The 22815-nt window shown below is 35.5% G+C and overlaps 1 protein-coding gene across 1 annotated transcript in view; it reads left to right on the top strand.

The window, feature by feature from the left end:
• TSBP1 (testis expressed basic protein 1) overlaps nt 1-22815 on the top strand; it is a 181847-nt gene that overhangs the window by 122273 nt on the left and 36759 nt on the right. The window contains exons 34-35 of the mRNA XM_058736135.1: nt 5893-5913; nt 6267-6287. Of these exons, the coding sequence (XP_058592118.1) occupies nt 5893-5913; nt 6267-6287 (42 nt within the window). The remainder of the gene's footprint in view (nt 1-5892; nt 5914-6266; nt 6288-22815) is intronic.

The raw sequence follows: 22815 nt of genomic DNA, 5'->3' as shown, positions 1-22815 counted from the left end.
GGAGTCTGCTTAGGATTCTGTGTCCCCTCTCTTTCTCTGCCCCACCCCAGCTCACACTGTGTGTGTGTCTCTTTCTCTGAAAAAATTTAAAAAAAAAAAATTAAGAAAAGAAACCTCTCCAAAGGTTGATTGAAATGGGTTATTAATTGACTGAAAAATAAAATAATGAGGAAGAAAAAAAGAAGATAGGACTTAAAAATAAGAGAAGAAAAAGAGAGACATAAAAAACAAGGGGAGAAGATTTTTAAGTGAGACAGATTTTAACAGTCAATAAACAGTCTTCAAAACCTGAAAGAAAAAAAGAGAAGGATGATTCTCTTTCCTGGTAGAGACTATAACACCACAGACTCTGTAGTGAAGGATTTGATGGTCCTATGAAAAGAATATTGTCAACACATACTATTTTCACCATGTTTTAGATGGAAGAGATTTTTTAAAGTGTTTTATTTTTAAAATATCTGTAGTAACTCCCAATAACTTCCCTTTCTCTATTGATGTACATAGTAGAATACTCTGAACATTGTATGAAAAACCAACATTGTCACACAAAAGATTTAGATTGCAAGTCTCCTCTTTCTGCTGACATGTAATTGATACATTTAGAAAGTAAAAACATTTCTGACATGAAAGGGTACATTCCCTGATAAAGCTGAAAATAGTTCCTAAACAATAAAAATAAGCACTACATACATTCCTGTATTTAGAGAGACAGAAGACAAAGAAATTGATGATGATAGAAAAAACAGTGAGAAGCAGAGATACACTAAATGTTTTCAGTTCGTTGTAAAGTTTTTTAACTCTGAGCTAAAAAAAAAACCAAGGTGAAAAACTAGAAAAAACTGCCCCCACTGATCTCACTTCTGGGTCTACCAAACTCAGTGCTCATAGGAAGTCAAGAATTAGAGCAATTCTTACGTTATAGTCAGAGACGCTGCCCTCAGCATGCTGTTACCACCAAGTAATTCTGAAGATGAGGCACTCCCTGAAGGTGGACATGTTTCCCAGGCAAAGACTAGATAAGATGTGGGTAACTGATCCAGAAAACAAAACCTTATTGATTTCTTTGCCTTACTTTTAGGCATATCTTCAGCATCTGATAGTAAGTTTTGTTGTTTTTTGTTGTTATTTTGTTTTGTTTTGTTTTTCATTCTCAAACATGGTTTTCTCAAAACTCTTTGGGGAATTGTTTGAATTTTCTATTTTCACTTCTGGATAGATTCAAATTTTTATTTACCCTATTTTACTTTACCCTGTTTTGGTTACACATAACCAGAATTTCATTTGACTATTTCTAAATGTTTAGCAAATGAAAATCCCACTCATAAAAAAAATGAAGAGTAAATCAGGAAGGATTGAAGCAAAATTCAGGACGATGGTTAATACAAGCAAGAGCTATAGAGGTATAATGGGGGGATAAAATGCAATCAGCGAAGGAACACGGCTAGAGGCACCTGGATGTTGGGTGGACGAACATCATTCTTTTATTTTTAATTATTTTTAATTCAAGTTAGTTAACATCCAGTATAGTCTTGGCTTCAGGAGTAGAAACCAATGATTCACCTTTTATACATGACACCCAGTGCTCAACCCAAAAAGTGCCCTCATTAACGCCCATCACCCATTTAACCCGTCCCCCAACACACCTCCACTCCAGCAACCTTCAGTTTGTTCTCTGTATTTAAGAGTTTCTTATGGTTTACCTCCCTCTCTGTTTTTATCTTATTTTTCCTTCCCTTCCCCTATGTTCATCTGCTATGATTCTCCAATTCCACATATCAGAGGAATCATATGATATCTGTCTTTCTCTGGCTTTCTTATTTCGCTTAGCATAATACCCTCTAGTTTCATCCACGTTGTTACAAATGGCAAGATTTCATTCTTTTTTATTGCTGACTGGTATTCCATTGTGTGTGTGTGTGTGTGTGTGTGTGTGTGTGTGTGTGTGTGTATCCCACATCTTCTTTATCCATTCATTAATCAGTGGACATTTGGGGTCTTTACATAATTTGGCTATTGTGGATAGTGCTGCTATAAACATTGGGGTGCATGTGCCCCTTCAACTCAGCATTTTTGCATCCTTTGGATGAATACCTAGTAGTACATTTACAGGGTTGTAGTGTAGCCCTATTTTTAAGTTTTTGAGGAACCTCTATATTGTTTTCCAGAGTGGCTGCACCAGTTTACATTCCCATCAGCAGTGCAAAAGTGTTCTCTTTTCTCTGCATCCTCACCAACATCTGTTGTTTCCTGAGTTGTTAATTTTAGCCATCTGACAGGTGTGAGGTGGTATCTCATTGTGGTTTTGATTTGTATTTCACTGATGATGAGTGATGTTCAGCATCTTTTCATGTGTCCATTAGCCATCTGGATGTCTTCTTTGGAAAGGTGTCTATTCATGTCTTCTGCCCATTTCTTCACTGGATTGTTTGTTTCTCGGGTGTGGAGTTTGATAAGTTCTTTATAGATTTTGGATACTCTTTATCTGATATGTCATTTGCAAATATCTTCTCCCATTCTGTTAGTTGCCTTTTAGTTTTGTTGATTGTTTCCTTTGCAGTGCAGAAGCTTTTCATCTTGATGAGATCCCAATAGTTTTGCTTTTATTTGCCTTGCCCCTGGAGACATGTCAAGTAAGAAGTTGCTGTGGCTGAGGTCAAAGACATTGCTGCCTGTTTTCTCCTCTAGGATTTTGATGGTTTTCTGTCTCACATTTTGGTCTTTCATCCATTTTGAATTTATTTTTGTGTATGATGTAAGAAACTGATCCAGTTTCATTCTTCTGCATGTCCATGTCCAGATTTCCCAGCACCATATGGTGAAGAGACTGTCTTTATTCCATTGGATATTCTTTCCTGCTTTGTTGAAGATTAGTTGGCTATATATTTGTGGATCCTTTTCTGGGTTCTCTATTCTGTTCCATTGATCTATGTGTCTGTTTTTGTGTCATTACCATACTGGCTTTATGACTAAAGCTTTGTAACACAGCTTAAAGTCTGGAATTTTGATGCCTCCAGCTTTGTGTTTCTTTTTCAACATTACTTTGACTATTCAGTCTTTTCTGGTTCCAATACATTTTAGAATTGTTTGTTCTGGCTCAGTGAAAAATGCTGGTGTTAGTTTGATAGGGGTTACATTGAATGCATTGAATTGCTTCGGGTAGTATCAACATTTTAACGATACTTTTTCTTCAGACCCATGAGTGTGGAATGCTTTTCCATTGCTTTGTGTGTTCTTCATTTCCTTCGTAAGATTTCTATAGTTTTCAGCATACAGATCTTTTGCCTGTTTGGTTAGGTTTATTCCTAGGTATCTTATGGTTTGGGGTACAATTGTAAATGAGATCAATTCTTTGATATCTTTTTCTGCTGATTCATTATTGGTGTATAAAATTCAGCTGATTTCTGTACATTGATTTTATATGCTGCAACTCTGCTGAATTCATGTATCAGCTCTAGCAGTTTTTGGGTGGAGTCTTTTGGGTTTTCCACATGGAGTAACATGTCACCTGTGAAGAGTGAAAAGTTTGACTTCTTCGTTGCTGATTTGATGGCTTTCATTTCTTTTTGTTGCCTGATTGCTGAGGCTAGGATTTCCAACACTATGTTGAACAACAGTGGTGAGAGTAGAATTCCCTGTCATATTCCTGATCTTAGGGGAAGAGCTCTCAGTTTTTCCCCATTGAGGATGATATTAGCTGTGGGCCTGTCATATATGGCTTTTATGATGTTGAGGTATGTTCCTTCTATCCCTACTTTCCTGAGGGTTTCTATCAAGAATGATGCTGTATTTTTTCAAAAGCTCTTTCTGCATCTATTGAAAGGATCATATGGTTCTTATCCTTTCCTCTATTTATGTGGTGTACCATGTTGATTGATTTGCAAATATTGAACCAGGCTTGCAGCCCAGGAATAAATCCCACTTGATCATGGAGAATAATTCTTTTTTTTTTTAATTTTTTTTAACATTTATTTATTTTTGAGACAGAGAGAGACAGAGCATGAATGGGGGAGGGGCAGAGAGAGAGTGAGACACAGAATCGGAAGCAGGCTCCAGGCTCTGAGCCATCAGCCCAGAGCCCGATGCGGGGCTCGAACTCACGGACCGTGAGATCGTGACCTGAGCTGAAGTCAGAGGCTTAACCGACTGAGCCACCCAGGCTCCCCGGATAATAATTCTTTTAATGAACATTTGCTAGAATATTTTTGAGAATTTTTGCATCCATGTTCATCACGGATATTGGTCTGTAGTTCTCCTTATTAGTTGGTCTTTGTCTGGTTTTGGAATCAAGATAATGCTGGCTTCATAGAATGAGTACGGATGCTTTCCTTCCATTTCTATTTTTTGGAACTGTTTGGGATGAATAGGTATTAACTCTTCTTTAAATGCCTGTTAGAATTCCCCTGGGAAGCCATCTGGTCCAGGACTCTTATTTGTTGGGAAATTTTTGATAACCGATTTGATTTCTTTATGGTTTATGGAACTGTTCAAATTTTCTATTTCTTCCTGTTTGAGTTTTAGTAGTGTGAGAGTGTCTAGCAATTTTTCCATTTCCTCCAGATTGTCCGATTGTTGGCATATAATTTTTCATAGTGTTCTCTTATAATTATTTGTATTTCTGTGTTATTGATTGTGATCTCTCCTCTTTCATACCTGATTTTATCTTTTTGGGTCCTCTCTCTTTTCTTTTTGAGAAGTCTGGCTAGGTGTTCATCATTTTTGTTTCTTCTTTCAAAAAACCAGCTCTTAGTTTTTTTAGATTCTGTATCATTTATTTCTGCTCTAATCTTTATTACTTCCCTTCCTTTGCTGGCTTTGGGCTTGATTTGCTGCTCCTTTTCCAGCTTCTTAGGAGTAAGGTTGGGTTGTGTATTTGGGACCTTTCTTGCAATGTATTTTCCTCTTAGGACTCCTGTTGTTGCATCCCAAAGGGTTTGGACTGTTGTGTTTTCATTTTCATTGGCTTCCATGTATTTTTTAATTTCTTCTTTAATTTCCTGGTTAACCTGTTCATTCATAACTTGATATAATCATATATGTCAGTTTTTCACATTATGGTTTTTTACCCAACCTAAACCTCATGAAGATATTCTTGTACAATTTCTTCCATTACTTTTACCTTTCATTTTGACTTTAATGCATCTACCAATACCATTCCCATTGTACCATGCTGTATCCCCTCCCTATCCCTTGTTAACGAAATATCCTTTCATTATAACCAAGCTGTCTTCCATAAGAGAAGAGCTCAAAAATTTCCAAAATGTATCAACACATTAAGAGAGATTGAGAAGAAGGTGTAAGAGTACCACTTCTTCCTCTGTGTTCCTAAAGCACCCTGTCCACAATTGTATTAGAGTATTTAGTACACTGATGTAATAATTTATTGAGATGGCTGATTCCTTTTGTAGAAATCTCCTCTTGAAAAAAATTGGAAATAGATTGAATTACATGAAGACTCTAGAGTATAACAAACCTAGATACCAGTTCCAGGTTTACCCTTAAAAATAACAATAAAGGAAATGGGAGTATAACATTACAAAAAAAAAAAAAGTCTAAGAGACTCAGACCAATACTGACATAATGATGCCAAATTGACCAAAAAGTAATTTTCAAAGCAAGACTAGATCCTGGATTCTTGGGGGCAGCTTCTGGCTCCACTAATTATTAGCTGTGTGACCTTGGGTAACCTCTATGTGCAGAATCTTCATCATAGGGATGCTGAAGATTAAATAATTTCAATCACATAAATCTCTTATACAAGTGCTTGGCACATGGGAATTTAATCAATATAAGTGACCTGATATTAGTGCCCCAAGATAATTTAAGCCTAAATGAAGTTCTTATCAAGCATGCTAGCAAACCACACCACACTTACTCTCTTATGTTTTATTTTAGGAAAATATTCAGCAACAACAGGTAAGTTTTGCATTCATTAACTAATGCCCTTTACCATTTAGAATTATGAGAAACTTTTGCAGACTCTACCTTACATAATTTCAGCTTTTCACATATAAGAGTGCTTATTTGTTTTAACTTCTCTCTTCCTTTCTCAGAAACTTATTTAGCATAAAATTTTAATCGTACTCATAAAATGAAAAAGAATAAATACAATCTAACTGTAAAGATAAAGACTTCTTGCCATTGGTTCATAGTACCAAGTATTGGAAGGTTTGGAGTGTTATTCTTGACAGAGATAAGAATGTTAAGAAGATCCTTAATCTTCTATCAGTCAAACCACCCTAATTTATTTATTTGTGTTTGTATTTTAGGAAATATTGAGAGCATCCTCAGTAAGTTCCATTCCTATTTCTCAGTTTGAATGGTTTCTGAGCACCAAAATGTATGAAGACCTTTAGCAAAATCTGATCATTAGCATATCAAGCTCTGCAAATCTTAGTATTACTTCTCATTCCACACTATTTCCCATTAGTCAGCATTTTGTAGATTACTGATAGTATCCAGGAAAATTTAATTGCATTGATAACTAAGAGAACAACAGAAAACTTAATAGCCATTTTAAAAAATATACATTCTAGGGGTGCCTGGGTGGCTCAGTCGGTTAAGCTTCCAACTTCGTCTCAGGTTATGATCTCACCTTTCATGAGTGTAAGCCCCACGTCAGGCTCCATGCTGACAGCTCAGAGCTTGGAGCCTGCTTCAGATTCTGTGTCTCCATCTCTCTTCCCTCTCCCGCTCATTCTTTCTCTCTCTCTCTCTCAAAAATAAACATTAAAAAATTTATAACTCAGTCAGTTAAGCATCTGACTCTTGGTTTCCACTCAGGTCATGATCTCACGGTTCATGAGTTCCAGCCCCACATCAGGCTCTGTGCTGATGGTGCAGAGTCTGCTTGGAATTCTCTCTCTTTCCCTCTCTCTCTGCCCCTCCACTGCTCACTCCCTCTCAAAATAAATAAACTTAAGTTTTTTTTAAATAAATAAAAATATATATTCTATATACTATAAATGAAGAGAGTCCAGTTTGGAGAAAAAGGAAAGGGGTGATGGAAAAGAGCATAATGTTCTACCTACCACTTTCCCTAATTTCAACCTTATCTTTGCACTGGATAGAATGCAAAAGTGTGCTAAAGCTTATATCTTCAAAAGCAGAAAGAGAAAGCACAGTGAAAGCCACCAAATGGGTCAACTTTTTAAATGATAGGAAGCTTTCAACTCTTTTAATTATCTTTTAAAAAACATAATTTTCTCCCATTAAAAAAATTATTTGCATATCTCTTTTGTGAGGTGCCCACTGAAGTCCATGACTGACAACTTTGTTCTAATCCTGAAGCCTATATTAATTCCTTTATTTTATACCTTCCCATGTCCTAAACATATTCTTTTTTTTTTTTTTCCTTTTTGGTTTTAGTTTTTTTTTCTTTTTGGTTTTAGTTCTTACCAGAAACTTGATCATCCATTAGTAAATTACCTTCCAAAGTCCATTAGATTTGAATTTCTTTTTTTTCCCTTATTTCTGTTTTTGGTTCCTATTGGGAAAAAAAGTTATTTATTCCTTAGCAATCTCTGCATTCAATAAATAGAACAAAATCTTAAGGAAAAATTAAAGTGTACTAATTAATAGATGGTACTAATAAGAGAAGTGTTGTCCTAGGTAGTTAATTCATATAACAGAAAATGCTAACAGAAATAGAACTATTAAGTCTCTACTTTTGCTAAGGAAATATGACTTAAATATGCAATGACTTAATATCTATCATTTTTAAAAATTTTTTTTTTTTTTTCAACATTTTTTATTTATTTTTGGGACAGAGAGAGACAGAGCATGAACGGGGGAGGGGCAGAGAGAGAGGGAGACACAGAATCAGAAACAGGCTCCAGGCTCCGAGCCATCAGCCCAGAGCCTGACGCGGGGCTCGAACTCACGGACCGCGAGATCGTGACCTGGCTGAAGTCGGACGCCTAACCGACTGCACCACCCAGGCGCCCCAATATCTATCATTTTTAGATTAACAAAACTCAGTGTTGGTGGGGTTATAAGGAAATAGATATATTCATGTTTTTAAGAGAAAATACTGTATACTACAACAAAATCTAGCAAAGATCTTAAACACATAGCTCTAGAGAAATAGCTAAGCAGAATGTAGTTAAATAATCCAACTTACTATTATATTATAATTAGGAATGACAATTGTGAAGATGGTTAAGTCTAGACTCTACAATGTAATAAAAGGTAGAAAAGAACTTAAATGTATGTGTACACTGTAATCAAAATAGGAAAACATGCACCCATTGTTTATAGCAGCATTATCAACAATAGCCAAAATTATGGAATAGCCAAATACCCATTGACTGATGAATGGACAAAGAAGACATGGAGTAAATTGTGTCTTTATAAACTTTGGAAATCTTATCGTGTTTTATTACATTGTGAATTCATACAAAAGATTTTTAAAATTACTGATATTTGGGGCTTTCCTCTAATATTTTTATTGTTCAACCAATTACATACATAATTTAAAAATGTTATGGAATTATAGTAAGGTACATCAATTTCCTACAGCAGCTATTTGACTCATTAGAATTACTTCTTAATATTCCATGTTCTACTATATTCTTTTTGTTTGTTTTTTTTACTGATTTTATTATTTATCTGTAATGGTATTTGTTTTTTCTATTTTAAATTTTTAGACATCCCAAAAGCTGTACATAATTTATGTACCCAACTTATGAATTTGGAGATAAGTATACATCCATGAAACCATCACCACAATATATGCCATTAACCATCAAAAGTTTCATCTCTCTTCTTTATCTCTCTCTCTCTCAATCTCTTTTTTTTTCTTTTTGGTAATAAGAACACTTAATGTAAGATCTACCCTTGAAACACATTTTGAAGCATACAATACAATATTGTTGACCATAGACACTATGCTGCATAGAACTCTAGGACTTATTCATTTTATATAACCAAAAGTTGTACCCTTTGACTAATTAATATCTCCCTATTTCTCCCTCCTTAGCCCCTGGCAATCACCATTCCACTATTGCTATTATGAGCTTGGCTATTTTAGATTTTACATGTAATTAAGATCATGCGGTATTTGTACTTCTATGTCTAACTTACTTCACTTAGCATAATGTCCTCTGATTTTATTCATGTCACAAACAGCAGGATTGTCTTCTAATGGCAGAATAATACTCAGTTGTGTATATATTCCACATATTCTTTATCCATTCATTTATCATTATATTGCTTCCATGAATTGGCTACTGTGAATAATGCTGCAGTAAACATGGGGGTGCAGGGTTCTCTTTGAGATACTGATTTCAATTTTCTGGATAATACTAGAATTAGGATTGATGGATCATTTGGTGGTTTCATTTTTTGCTTCTTGAGAAAACTCCATTGTGTTTTCTATAGTAGCTGTAGAATTTACATTCCCACCAACAGTGTATGAAGGGTCCCTTCATATATATATATGTACACATATATATATATATATATATATATATATGCCATTAAAACAGATGTAAAGTGCTATCTCATTGTGGTTTTTATTTGCATTTTCCTGATTATTAGTGACATTGAGAACATTTTCATACATGTTGGCCATTTGTATGTCTTCTTTTGAGAAATATCTGTCCAGGGCCTTTGTTTATTTTTTAATCTGCTTATTTTGGGTTGTTATTGTTGTTGAGCTGTATGAGTTCCTTTAATATTTTGGACATTAACCCTTTATCAGATACATAATTGGCAAAATTTTCTCCTAATTTGTTGGTGAAAACTACTTCATTATTTAATATGTGGATATCCACTTTTCCCAACATCACTGATTGAGGAAACTATTCTTTCCCCACTGTGTGTTCTTGGTACTCTTGTCAAAGATCAGTTAACCATATATGCGTGAGATTATTTCTGGACCCTCTTCTGTTCCATTGGTCTGTATATCCATTTTTATACCAGTATCACACTATAGTTTTGTATTATATTTGGAAATTAGAAAGTGTATTCCTCCAGCTTTGTTATTGCCCAAAATTTCTTTGGCTATTCAAGGTCTTCTGTAGTTCCATATCAAGTTTAGCATTATTTTCTGGGGGAAAAAAGTGTCATTGGGATTTTGATGGGGATTAAATTGAGCCTGTAGATCAGATTGCTTTGGGTAATACAGACATTTTAACAATATTAATTCTTCCAATTCATGAAAATAAATATCCTTCCTTTTATATGTGTCTTCTTTAATTTCTTTCATCAGTGTTTTAAAGTTTTCACTATATAAGTATTTTTACCTTCTTGATTAAGTTTATTCCTAAGTATTTTTATCTTTTTGATACAATTGTAAATGATATAGTTTCTTAATTTCCTTTTCAGGTAAATCATTATTTGATATAGTTTCTTAATTTCCTTTTCAGGTAAATCATTATTAGTGTATACAAATGCAACTGATTTTTGCATGTTGATATTCTATCCTGTAACTTTGCTGACTTCATTTATCAATACTAATAGTTTTGTGAAGAGTTTTGTGAAGTCTTTAGGGTTTTCGACATATTAGCTCATATCATCTCCAAGCAGAGACCATTTTACTTCTTCCTTTCAGATTTGGACATTTTCCATTTCTTTTTATTTTCTATTGCTCTGGCTAGGACTTCTAGTACTATGTTAAATAGAAGTGGTGAGAAAGAGGGGAGCTTGGGTTGGTTAAGCATCCAACTTCAGCTCATCACTATTTGTGAGTTTGAGCCTCTCATTGGGCTCTCTGCTATCAAAATGGAAACCACTTTGGAGCCTCTGTCACCCCCCACCTCTCTCTCTCTCTCTCTGCACCTTCCTCCACACTCTCTCTCTTTAAAAAATAAATAAACATTTTAAAAGAAGAAGTGGTGAGAATGAGAGAGAAAAATCAAGAGGTGTCCATCAAAGGATGCAAAGTTTCAGTTATGCAAAATAATTCAGTTCTAGAAATTTACTGTATAACCTAAGGTCTATTATTGACAATAGCTATTGTATACTTAAACTTTTGCTAAGAGGGTAAATCTTATGTTAAGTGCTTTAACCATGAAAATAGAAAATAAATTTTATATATATAATTTTTTTGATCAAGCATTTTTATTCTATTCTTTCTCCACCTTCTTTCTTCTTCTTCTTCTTTATTTTCCTCCCTCTTTATCTTGATTTAGCCTTATATCTTTTTGATTCTCTATTTGGATTTCTTTTCTCCCCTTTTATTTTTCTCTTTTTATGGGATCAGACCCACTCCCCTCTCCTTTTTTCCCCAGGGTTACTTCAACAAACAAATTAAAGCACATCTGTGAAGGTCCAAACATTCCACCACTACAAGCAAGAAGGAGCTCTGCAGAGGACTGAGCTCTGCAGATCTCTGCAGTGGGATAGAGTAGCCAAAACACAACAACAAAGTGCATACCACATACACCAAAACCACTTCTATGAGTGCCAGGCCCTGGCAGTATATGACCCATTTTTAATATAAAGGTACTCTAAGGTGCAGGACACATAACACACTTTTAAAACACACAAAAGAGAGAAATGTAGCCAAAATTACAAAATGGAGAAATTCTCCCCAAAAGAAAGTTCAAAAAGAAATCATAGCCAGAGATTGTTGCTCTGTACCATTGTGTTATCTGTAATTTCATGTTCCTGGTGATGTACTCTGGTCCTTTGTAGTCTTTGCTGATTTCCACTGATTTATTGTTCAAAACAGATAAAATTAATATATCTGCACAACAATATATGATAACAGTCATCAGACTACTAGCTGGTCTTGAAAAGAGCATAGAAGACACCAGAGAAACTCTTACTGCAGAGATCAAAGACTAAGAACTAGTTAGGATGAATTTCAAAATGCTATAATTGAGATGCAAAGTAAACTAGGTACAGTGACAGCAGGATTGAAGAAGTAGAGGAGAGAATAGGTGAAAGAGAAGATAAAATTATGGAAAATAATGAAGCTGAAAAAAAGAGGGAAAGGGAATTACTAGATCATGAGGGGAGACTTAGAGAACTAAGTGATTCCATGAAACAAAACAGTTATCTGTATCATAAGACTTCCAGAAGAAGAGTGAGAGAAAGGGGCAAAAGGTTTATTGGAACAAATGATAGTTGAGAACTTCCCTAATCTGGGGAAGGAAACAGGCATCCAAGTCCTAGAGGCACAGAGAACTTCCTTTAAATCAACAAAAACAGGTCAACACATGACATATCATATCATAGTGAAAGTGGCAATATACAAAAGTAAAGAAAGAATTCTGAAAACAGCTAGGGAAAAATAGACCTTAACCTACAAAGGTAGACACATAAGGTTAGTAGCATTCCTGTCCTCTGAAACTTGGGAGGCCAGAAAGGAGTGGCAGGAAATATTCAATGTGCTGATAGGAAAAATATGCAGCCAAGAATCCTTTATCCAGAGAGGCTGTCATTCCGAATAGAGTAGAGGTAAAGACTTTCCCAGACAAAGAAAAAATGAAGTTTGTGACCACTAAACCAGCCCTGCAAGAGATCCTAAGTGGGATTCTCTGAGTGGAAATCAGCAAAGACTACAAAGGACCAGAGAATATCACCAGAAACATGAAATTACAGATAACACAATGGTACTGAGTTCATATCTTTCAATAATCACTCTGAATGTAAGTGGACTAAATGCCCCAATAAAAAGACATAGGGCAGCAGAATCGATAAGCAAAAATAAGATCCATGCATATGCTGCTGCCTACAAGAGACTCACTTTAGACATGAGGACATCTGCAGATTGAAAGTGAGGGGGGTGGAGAACCATCTACCATGTTACTGGATGTCAAAAGAAAGCCAGAATAGTCATACTTAGACAAACTATATTTTGAAACAAAGACTATAACAAGAGATAAAGAAGGGCATATCATAATTAAGGAGTCTATCCATCAAGAAAAACTAACAATTATATATTTGTGACCCAATGTGGAAGCCCCCAAATATATAAATTAATTAATCACAAATATAAGCAAAATTATTGATAATAGCACCATAATTGTAGAAGACTTTAATACTCCACTTAACAGCAATGGAAAGATCATCTAGGCAAAAAATCAATAAGGAAACAACAGTTCTCAATGACACATTGGACCAGATGGACTTAACAGATATATTCAGAATATTTAATCCTAATGCAGTAGAATACACATTCTTTTTGACTACATATGGAACATTCTCCAAAATAAATCACAGATGGGGCCACAAATCAGCCCTCAACAGGTACAAAAAGATTGAGATCATACCATGTATATTTTCAGATCACAACACTATGAAACTTGAAATCAACCAAAGAAAAAGTTTGGAAAGCCCCTAAATACATGGAGGTTAAAGAACATCCTACTGAAGAATGAATGGGTTGACCAAGAAATTAAAGAAGAAATTTAAAAATACATGGAAGCCAATGAAAATGAAAACACAACAGCCCAAACCCTTTAGGATGTAGCAAAGGCAGTCCTAAGAGGAAAATACATTGCAATTCAGGCCTATCTCAGGAAGCAAGAAAGGTCCCAAATACACAACCTAACCTTACATCTAAAGGAGCTAGAAAAGCAGCAGCAAATAAAGCCCAAAGCCAGCAGAAGAAGATGAATAATAAAGATTGTAGCAGAAATAAATGTTATAGAATCAAAAAAACAAAAACAAAAAACCTTGTAGAACATATCAATAAAACTAAGAGCTGGCTTTTTGAATGAATACACAAAATTGATAAACTCCTAATCAGACTTCTCAAAAAGAAAAGACAGAGGATCCCCCAAAATAAAATTACATATGAAAGAGGAAAGATCACAACCAATAATACAGAAATACAAAGAATTACAAGAATACTAAGAAAAATCATATGCGAACAAACTGGACAATATGGAAGAAATGGAAAATTCTTATACACTCATACACTTCCAAAACTCAAATGGGAAGAAGTAGAAAATTTGAACAGAGCCATAACCATAAAGAAATTGAATTGATTATCAAAAATCTCCCAACAAATAAGAGTCCTGAGTCAGATGGTTTCCAGGGGAATTTTACCAGACATTTAAAGGAAAGTTAGTATCTATTCTTCTCAAACTACTCCAAAAAATCGAAATGGAGGAAAAGCTTCCAAACTCATTCTATAAATCCAGCATTACTTTGATCCCAAAACCAAAGACCCCACTAACAAGGAGAATTATAGGCCAAGGTCCTTGAGGAAGATGGGTGCAAAAATTCTCAACAAGATACCAGCAAATTGAATTTGACAGTACATTAAAATAATTATTCACCATGATCAAGGGAAATTTATTCCTGGGCTGCAGGGCTGGTTCAACATTTGCAAATCAATCAATGTGATACATCATGTTAATAGAAGAAAGGATAAGAACCATATGATCCTTTCAATAGATGTAGAAAAAGCTTTCAGTAAAACATAGCATCCTTTCTTGATAAAAACCTTCAAGAAAGTCAAGATAGAAAGAACATATCTTAACATCATAAAAGCCATACATGACAGGCCCACAGCTAATATCATCCTCAATGGGGAAAAACTGAGAGCTCTTCCCCTAAGATCAGGAACATGACAGGGAAATCTACTCTCACCACTGTTGTTCAACATAGTGTTGGAAATCCTAGCCTCAACAATCAGGCAACAAAAAGAAATGAAAGGCATCAAATCAGCAACGAAGAAGTCAACTTTTCACTCTTCACAGGTGACATGTTACCTCATGTGGAAAACCCAAAAGACTCCACCCAAAAACTGCTAGAGCTGATACATGAATTCAGCAGAGTTGCAGCATGTAAAATCAATGTACAGAAATCAGTTGCATTTTATACACCAATAATGAATCAGCAGAAAAAGATATCAAAGAATTGATCTCATTTACAATTGTACCCCAAACCATAAGATACCTAGGAATAAACCTAACCAAACAGGCAAAAGATCTGTATGCTGAAAACTATAGAAATCTTATGAAGGAATTGAAGAACACACAAAGCAATGGAAAAGCATTCCACACTCATGGATCTGAAGAAAAAATATTGTTAAAATATTGATACTACCCAGAGCAATTCAATGCATTCAATGCAACCCCTATCAAAATAACACCAGCATTCTTCACAGAGCTAGAATGAACAGTCTTAAAATTTTTATGGGACCAGAAAAGACCAAAATAGCCAAAATAATGTTGGAAAAGAAAACCAAAACTGGGAGCATCAAAATCCTGGACTTTAACCTATATTACCGAGCTTTAGTCATCAAGACAGTATGGTATTGGCATGAATACAGGCACATAGATTGATGGAATAGAATACAGAACCCTGTATAAGACCCACAAATATACTGCAAACTAATCTTCAACAAAGCAAGAAAGAGTATCCGATTGAAAAAAGAGTTTATAGAGACTCTAGTAAATGGTGCTGATAGAACTATACAGCAACAGGCAGAAGAATGAAATTGAACAGCTTTATTACCCTATACACAAAAATAAATTCATAATGGATGAAAGACCTAAATGTGAGACAGGAAACCATCAAAATCCTAGAGGAGAAAACAGGCAACAACCTCTTTGACCTAAGCTGCAGCAACTTCCTACTTGACATGTCTCTGGAGGCAAGGGAAACAAAAGCAAAAATGAACTATTGGGACCTCATCAAGATGAAAACCTTCTGCACAGCAAAGGGAACAATCAATTAAACTAGAAGGCAACCGACAGATGGGAGAAGATATTTGCAAATGACATATCAGACAAAGGGTTAGTATCCAAAATCTATAAAGTACTTACCAAACTCAACATTCCCCTAAAAACAAGTAATCCAGTGGAGAAATAGGCAGAAGACATGAACAGACACTTTTCCAAAGAAGACATCCAGATGGCTAATGGACACATGAAAAGATGCTCAGCAGCATTCATCCTCAGGGAAATTCAAATTAAAACCACAGTGAGATACCACCTCACACCTGTCAGATGGCTAAAATTAACAACTCAGGAAACAACAGATATTGGCCAGGATATAGAGAAAGGGGAACACTTTTGCACTGATGGTGGGAATGCAAACTGGTGCAGGCATTCTGGAAAACCATATGGAGATTCCTCAAAAATTTTCAAGAGAACTACCCTATGACCTAGCAACTACATTACTAGGAATTTATCCAAAGGGTACAAAAATGCTGATTTGAAGGGGCATATGCACCCCAATGTTTATAGCAGCACTATCAACAATAGCAAAAGTATGGAAAGAGCACAAATGTCCACCACTGATGAATGGAAAAAGAAAAATACATATATATATGTGTGTGTGTGTGTGTGTGTGTGTGTGTGTGTGTGTGTGTGTATGTGTATATATATATACACAGCAATGAAAAAGAATGAAATCTTGCCATCTGCAACAACATGGATGGGACTGGAAGGTATTATGCTAAGCAAAATAAGTCAGTCAGAGAAAGACAGATATCATATGATTCTTCTGATAGGTGGAATTGGAGAATCATAGCGGATGAACATAAGCGGATGAAAAATAAAATAAAAATGGAGAGGGAAGCAAAATATAAGAGACTCTTAAATACAGAGAACAAACTGAGGGTTGTTGGAAAAGGGGGTTAGTGGTGGGGGAGGGGGGTTAAGTGGGTGATTGGGCATTAAGGAGGGCACTTTTTGGGATGAGTACTGAGTGTCATACGTAAGAGATGAATCACTGGATTCTGCTCCTGAAACTAAGACTACAGTGAATGCTAACTAACTCTAATATAAAAAAAATAAAATAAAATAGAAAATAAATAGCACCAGAAAACAAAAGAGAGAAGGGAAAGATGATGGCAGATTAGGAGGACCCTAGGCTCACCTATTCCCATGAATACAACAAAATAACTGTCAAATCATCCTAAATACCCCAGAAATCAACCTGAAGACTGGCAGAACAAACTGTACAACTAAAGGTAGAGACGAAGCCACATCAAAGAAGGTAGGAAGTGCAGAGACATACCTTAAGTGAGAAACAGATCATGGCTACTGTGGTGGAGAGGGAGTTGTGGTCACAGAGAAGGGTGAAAGACCGGCTAGCACACAGGGGAGCCAACACTGGAAGAAGAATCCCCATAGCAATAAGCTTGCAAAAATTAGAGGGATCAAATTTTATGAGTTTTTGCACCAGTGTGCTTTAGAACCAGAGTTCTAAAGGTCAGTGTGCTGGCTGTGTGAGAGCTCAGAGGGCATTTGGGCTGCTCTTGGAAAAAGGCAGTGCAAACAATCCACGGATGTATAGCATGGAAACAGTAATCTGAAGAGCACCTGGGGCACACAGTGGGGAGGTTAGTTGCCTGACTTGGAGCATGTCCCAGAAGGCAACATTCACAGAGAAACAACTCCAGAAACAAAGGAACTGGCAAGCACCATTTTCCTCCCCTTATCCTCAGCATAAATACATAAATACAGCATAAATACACCTAAAGTAACCAGCACAGCACCAACACTTACAACCTAACCAGGTTATACAAAGCCCTGCCACCCCTCCCATGCACGGGTAGAACTGCCCTTCCCACTCATGCTTGCCTCAGTCCAAGCAATGGGGGCTGCCTGCCCCAGAAGACCCTACCCAACATGCATTTCCTGACTTGGGAGTTTTGTTGAGCCTCCATTTTGGTGGCAAAAGTGACAAGTCTAATTTCATAAGCAGACCAGAGCACACCTAGTTAAAAACACACCACATTCAGACCAGGGACCAAACACTGCTCACAACAGGTAAAAAAAAAACCTCTGCAGATGACTGGCCTGAAAGATAAAGTGGCTAGGACATAACAGAGCACACACATCATATATTGGAGACACTCCCAGAAGTTCCAGGCCCTGTGGAATAGGGTATACTGCACCTCAGGGCACTATGGACCTCTTCTTCAGAGTCTTTGTGCTTGAGAATAGGAGAGAAAGCTGACTTCCCTAACACAGACTACAGGGCATAGACACTTAGACAAAATGAGAAGACAGAGGAATTTGTACCAAGTGAAAGAACAGGACAAGGCCATGGTCACAGAACTAAGTAAAACAGATATATGTAATATGCCTGATAGATAATTTAAAGCAATAATAAGGATACTCGCTGAACTTACAAAAAGCATGGAGAACATCAGTGAGACCATTAACACAGACATAAGAAATAACATAGCAGAGATGACAGGCTCAATAAACAAAATGAGAAACATGCTTGATGAAATGGACAACAGGTTTGAAGACGCAGAGAAACAAAACAGTGACCTAGAAGACATAGTAAGGGAAGCTATAAAGCTGAACAAAAGAGACAGAAAAGAATTATGCAAAATGAGAATAGACTTAGGGAATGCTGTGACTCCATCAAATGTAATAACATTTGTACAATAGGAATCCCAGAAGAAGAGAGAGAAAAGGGGGCAGAAAATGTTTTGAAGAAATAGTAGCTGAGAATATCCCTAAATCTGGGGGAAGAAAACAGGTATCCAGATCCAGAAGGCACAGACAGTCCCCATTGAAATCAGTGGAAGCAGATCCAAATCACGACATTGTAATTAAAATGGAAAGTAGTAGTGATAAAGAAAAAATATTAAAACCAGCAAGCAAAAGAAGACAGTTACATACAAAGGATACCCCACAGACCATCAGGGATTTTCAGCAAAAAACTTCCAAGCCAAAAAGGAGTGGCATAATATATTCAAAGTGCTAAATGGGAAAAACTTGCTGCCAACAATACTCTATGTAGCAAGATTATCATGGAATGAGAGATTAAAGAGTTTCCCAGGCAAACAGAAATTAGAGTTCATGACCACTAAACCACCCCTTCAAGAAATATTAAATGGGACTCCCTAAGTGGAAATGAGAGACCGGAAATGACAGTAGGGATGTAAGAAACACAAAAGCAGTAAAAATGAATATTTCCATTAAAAATATCAGTCAAGGAACTCACAAAATTAAAGGATGTAAAATATGACACATATACCTAAAATGTGGAGAGGAGAGGAGAAAAGAATGGAGTCAAACTTAAATGAGCATCAACTTAATACAGACTATTATATGCAAAAGAGGTTATATACAAACCTAATGGTAACCCTGTATCAAAAACCACTAATAAATATGCAAAGAATAAAGAGAAAGAAATCCAAACACACTATTAAAGAAAAACAGAAAACCATGAGAACAAGAAAGATAAGAAAGGATCAGGGAAAATCTTCAGAAACAACCACAAAATAAGTAATAAAATGGCAATGAATACATATCAATAATTACTTTGAATTTAAATGAACTAAATGCTTCAATCAAAAGAGAGAGTGGCAGAATGGATTTAAAAATAAGACCCATCTGTATTTTGTCTACAGGAGACTTGTTTCAGACCTAAAGACACCTGCAGATTGAAAGTGAGAGGATGGAGAAACACTTATGCAAATGGGTATCAAAAGAAAGCCAGAGTACCAATACTTATTTCAAACAAACAAGACCTTGAAACAAAGACTGAAACAAGAGACAAAGAAGGACACTAAGTGATAATAAAAGGAACAATCTAACAAAAAGATATAACAATTGTAAAGTTGTATGCAACCAATGCGGAAACACCCAAATACACAAAACAATGAATAACAAACATAAAGGAACTAATCTACAATAACACAATAATAGTAGGGACAGCTGGGTGACTCAGTCAGTTAAGTATCTGACTCTTGATTTCAGCTTAGTTAATGATCTCATGGTTCATGAGTTCGAGACCTGTATCAAGGCTCTACACTGACAGTGTGGGACCTGCTTGGGATTCTGTCTCTCCCTCTCTTTTTCTCTGCCCCTCCCTTGCTCACTCTCCCTCTCTCTCTCTCTCTCTCTCTCTCTCTCTCTCTCTCTTTGAAAGAAAGAAAGAAAGAAAGAAAGAAAGAAAGAAAGAAAGAGAAAGAAAGAAAAAAATATACAATAATAGTGCAGACTTTAACACTCCCCTTACAGCAATGGACAGATCATCTAAACAGAAAATCAACAAAGAAATAATAGCTTTGAATGACACACTGGAATACTTGAATTTAACAGATACATTGAGAACCTTTCATCTTTAAATAGCAGAATACACATTCTTTTCAAATATAGGTGGAACATTCTCCAGAATAGATAACATATTAGGCCACAAAAGAAGCTGCAACATATTTCAGAAGATTGAAGTCATACCATGCATCTTTTCTGACCTCAACACTATGAAACTAGAGGTCAACCACAAGAAAAAGGCTGGAAAACCAAAAATACATGGAGGTTGAATGACATGGAGGTTGTATGACATGCCACTTAAACCTAATGGTAAACCTATATCAAAAACCACAATAAATATGCAAGGAATAAAGAGAAAGAAATCCAAATACATCACTAAAGAAAAACATAAAACCATGAGAGCAAGAAAGATGAGAAAGGATCAGAGAATCTTCAGAAACAACCAGAAAATAAGTGACAAAATGGGTCAACCAGTAGATCAAAGAAGAAATAAAAAACTAATGGAACCAAATGAAAATGAAAAAAATGATTCAAAACCACTTGGATTCAACAAAAGTAATTCTAAGAGAAAAGTTTATAGTAATACAGATTCACCTCAAGAATCAAGAAAATCACAAAAATCTAACCTCACACATAAAGGAGCTAGAAAAAGAAAAACAAAAGAAGCCTAAAGCCAGGAGAAAGAAAGAAGGAAGGAAATAATAATGATTATAGCAGACATAAATTATATAGAAACTAAAAAAACAAAAAAAAACAAAAAACAAAAACAAAAACACAACAATAGAAAAGATCAATGAAACCAAAACTGGTTCTTTGAAAAAATCAATAGAATTGATAAAGTTGTAGAGAAAAAGAACCCAAATACATAAAATCACAAATGAGAGGGAAGAAATAACAACTAATACCACAGAATTATAAGATATTATAAAAAAGTACACGCCAAAAAATTACACAATTTCCAAGAAATGGATAAATTCCTAGAAATATACAAACTACAAAAACTGAAGCAGAAAGAAATAGAAAATTTTAACAGACCAATTACCAGCAAAGAAATTAAATCAACAATCGAAAAACTTCCAACAGGAGTGCTTGGGTGGCTCAATCAGTTATAAATCCAATACTTGACTTCAGTTAAAGTTATGATTTCATGGTTCATGAGATTGGGCCCCATGTCTCTTCATCAGGCTCTGCACTGACAGTACAGAGCTTGCTTGAGATTCTCTCTCCCTCTCTCTTTGTCCCTTTCCTGCTCTTTCTCACTCCTTCTCTCTCTCAAGATAAATAAATAAATATTAAAAAAAAAAACCTCCTAACAAACCAATGTCCAGGACCAGGTGGATTCACAGTCGAATTCCACTAAAGATTTAAAGAATTAGTACATATTCTTCAAAAATTATCCCCCCCCAAAAAAAAGAAAAAAAAAACCTTCTAAATTTATGTTATGAAAAAAAAACCTTCTAAAACCAGCATGACTCTGTTACCAAAATCAGATAAAGACTTGATAAACAAACAAACAAACAAACAAACTACAGACCAGTATCTCTGATGAGCAGTGATGCAAAAATCCTCAACAAAATACTAGCAAACAGAATCCAACAATACATTAAAGAAATCTTCACCCATTCACCACAATCATTTGGAATTTAATCCTGGGTTGCAAGTGTGGTCCGACATTCTCAAATCAATCAACGTGATACATCACATCAATAAGAGAAAGGATAAGAACCATATGGTTCTTTCAATAGATGTAAAATCATCTGACAAAGTAAAATATCCATGTATTATAAAAGCCTCAACAATATAGGTTTAGAGGGTATCTACCTCAACATAATTAGGGCCATATATGAAAAACCCACAGCTAACATCATCTTTGATAGGGAAAAACTGAGAACTTTCCCCCTAAGGTCAGGAACAAGACAAGGATGTCTACTCTCCCCACTTTTATTCATTTATGCTGTGGAAGTCTTAGCCACAGCAGTCAGACAACACAAAGACATAAAAGATATGGAAATTGGTGAGAAAGAATGAAAACTTACCTTATTTGAAGATGACATGATACTCTATATAGAATACCTGAATGATTCCACCAAAAAATTTGCTAGAACTGATACATGAAGTCAGTAAAGTCACAATGTACAAAATCAATGTACAGACAACTATTTCATTTCTATACAATAATAATAAGGCATCAGAAAGAGAAATTAAGAAAATAATCCCATTTATAATTGGACCCCAAATAATAAGATGCCTAGGAATAAAGCTAATCAAAAAAGTAAAAAACCTATACTCTGAAAAATATAAAACATTGATGAACAAAGTTGAAGAGGACACAAAGAAATAGAAAGACATTCCACACTTATGGATTAGGAGAACAAATATTTTTAAAATATCCACACTATTCAAAGCATTGTACACATTTAATGCAATCCCTACCAAAATACCAACATTTTTCCAACATTTTTCACAGAAATAGAACAATCTTAAAATTTGTATGGAACCACAAAAGACCCCAAATACCCAAAGTAGTCTGGAAAAAAAGGGGCAAGGCTGGAGGCCTCACAATTCCCAACTTCAAGTTATATTACAAACCTGTGGTAATCAAGTCAGTATGGCACTAGCACAAAAATAGACACATAAATCAATAGAACAGAACAGAAAGCTCAGAAATAAACCCGCAAATATATAGTCACTTAATCTTGACAATGAAGGAAAGAATATCCAATGGGAAAAAGACAGTCTTTTCAACAAATAGTGTTGGTAAAACTGGAAGACATTTTTCCAAAGAAGACATACAGATGGCCAACAGACACATGAACAGATGCTCATTATCACTTATAATCAGAGAAATGCAAAACAAACTACAATGAAATATCACCTCACACTGGTC

Source organism: Neofelis nebulosa, chromosome 6 (genome assembly GCF_028018385.1).
Source record: "Neofelis nebulosa isolate mNeoNeb1 chromosome 6, mNeoNeb1.pri, whole genome shotgun sequence".
Taxonomy (NCBI): Eukaryota; Metazoa; Chordata; class Mammalia; order Carnivora; family Felidae; genus Neofelis; species Neofelis nebulosa.
Note: the sequence above shows the minus strand (reverse complement) of the source record. Positions and strands in the feature narration are given on the sequence as shown.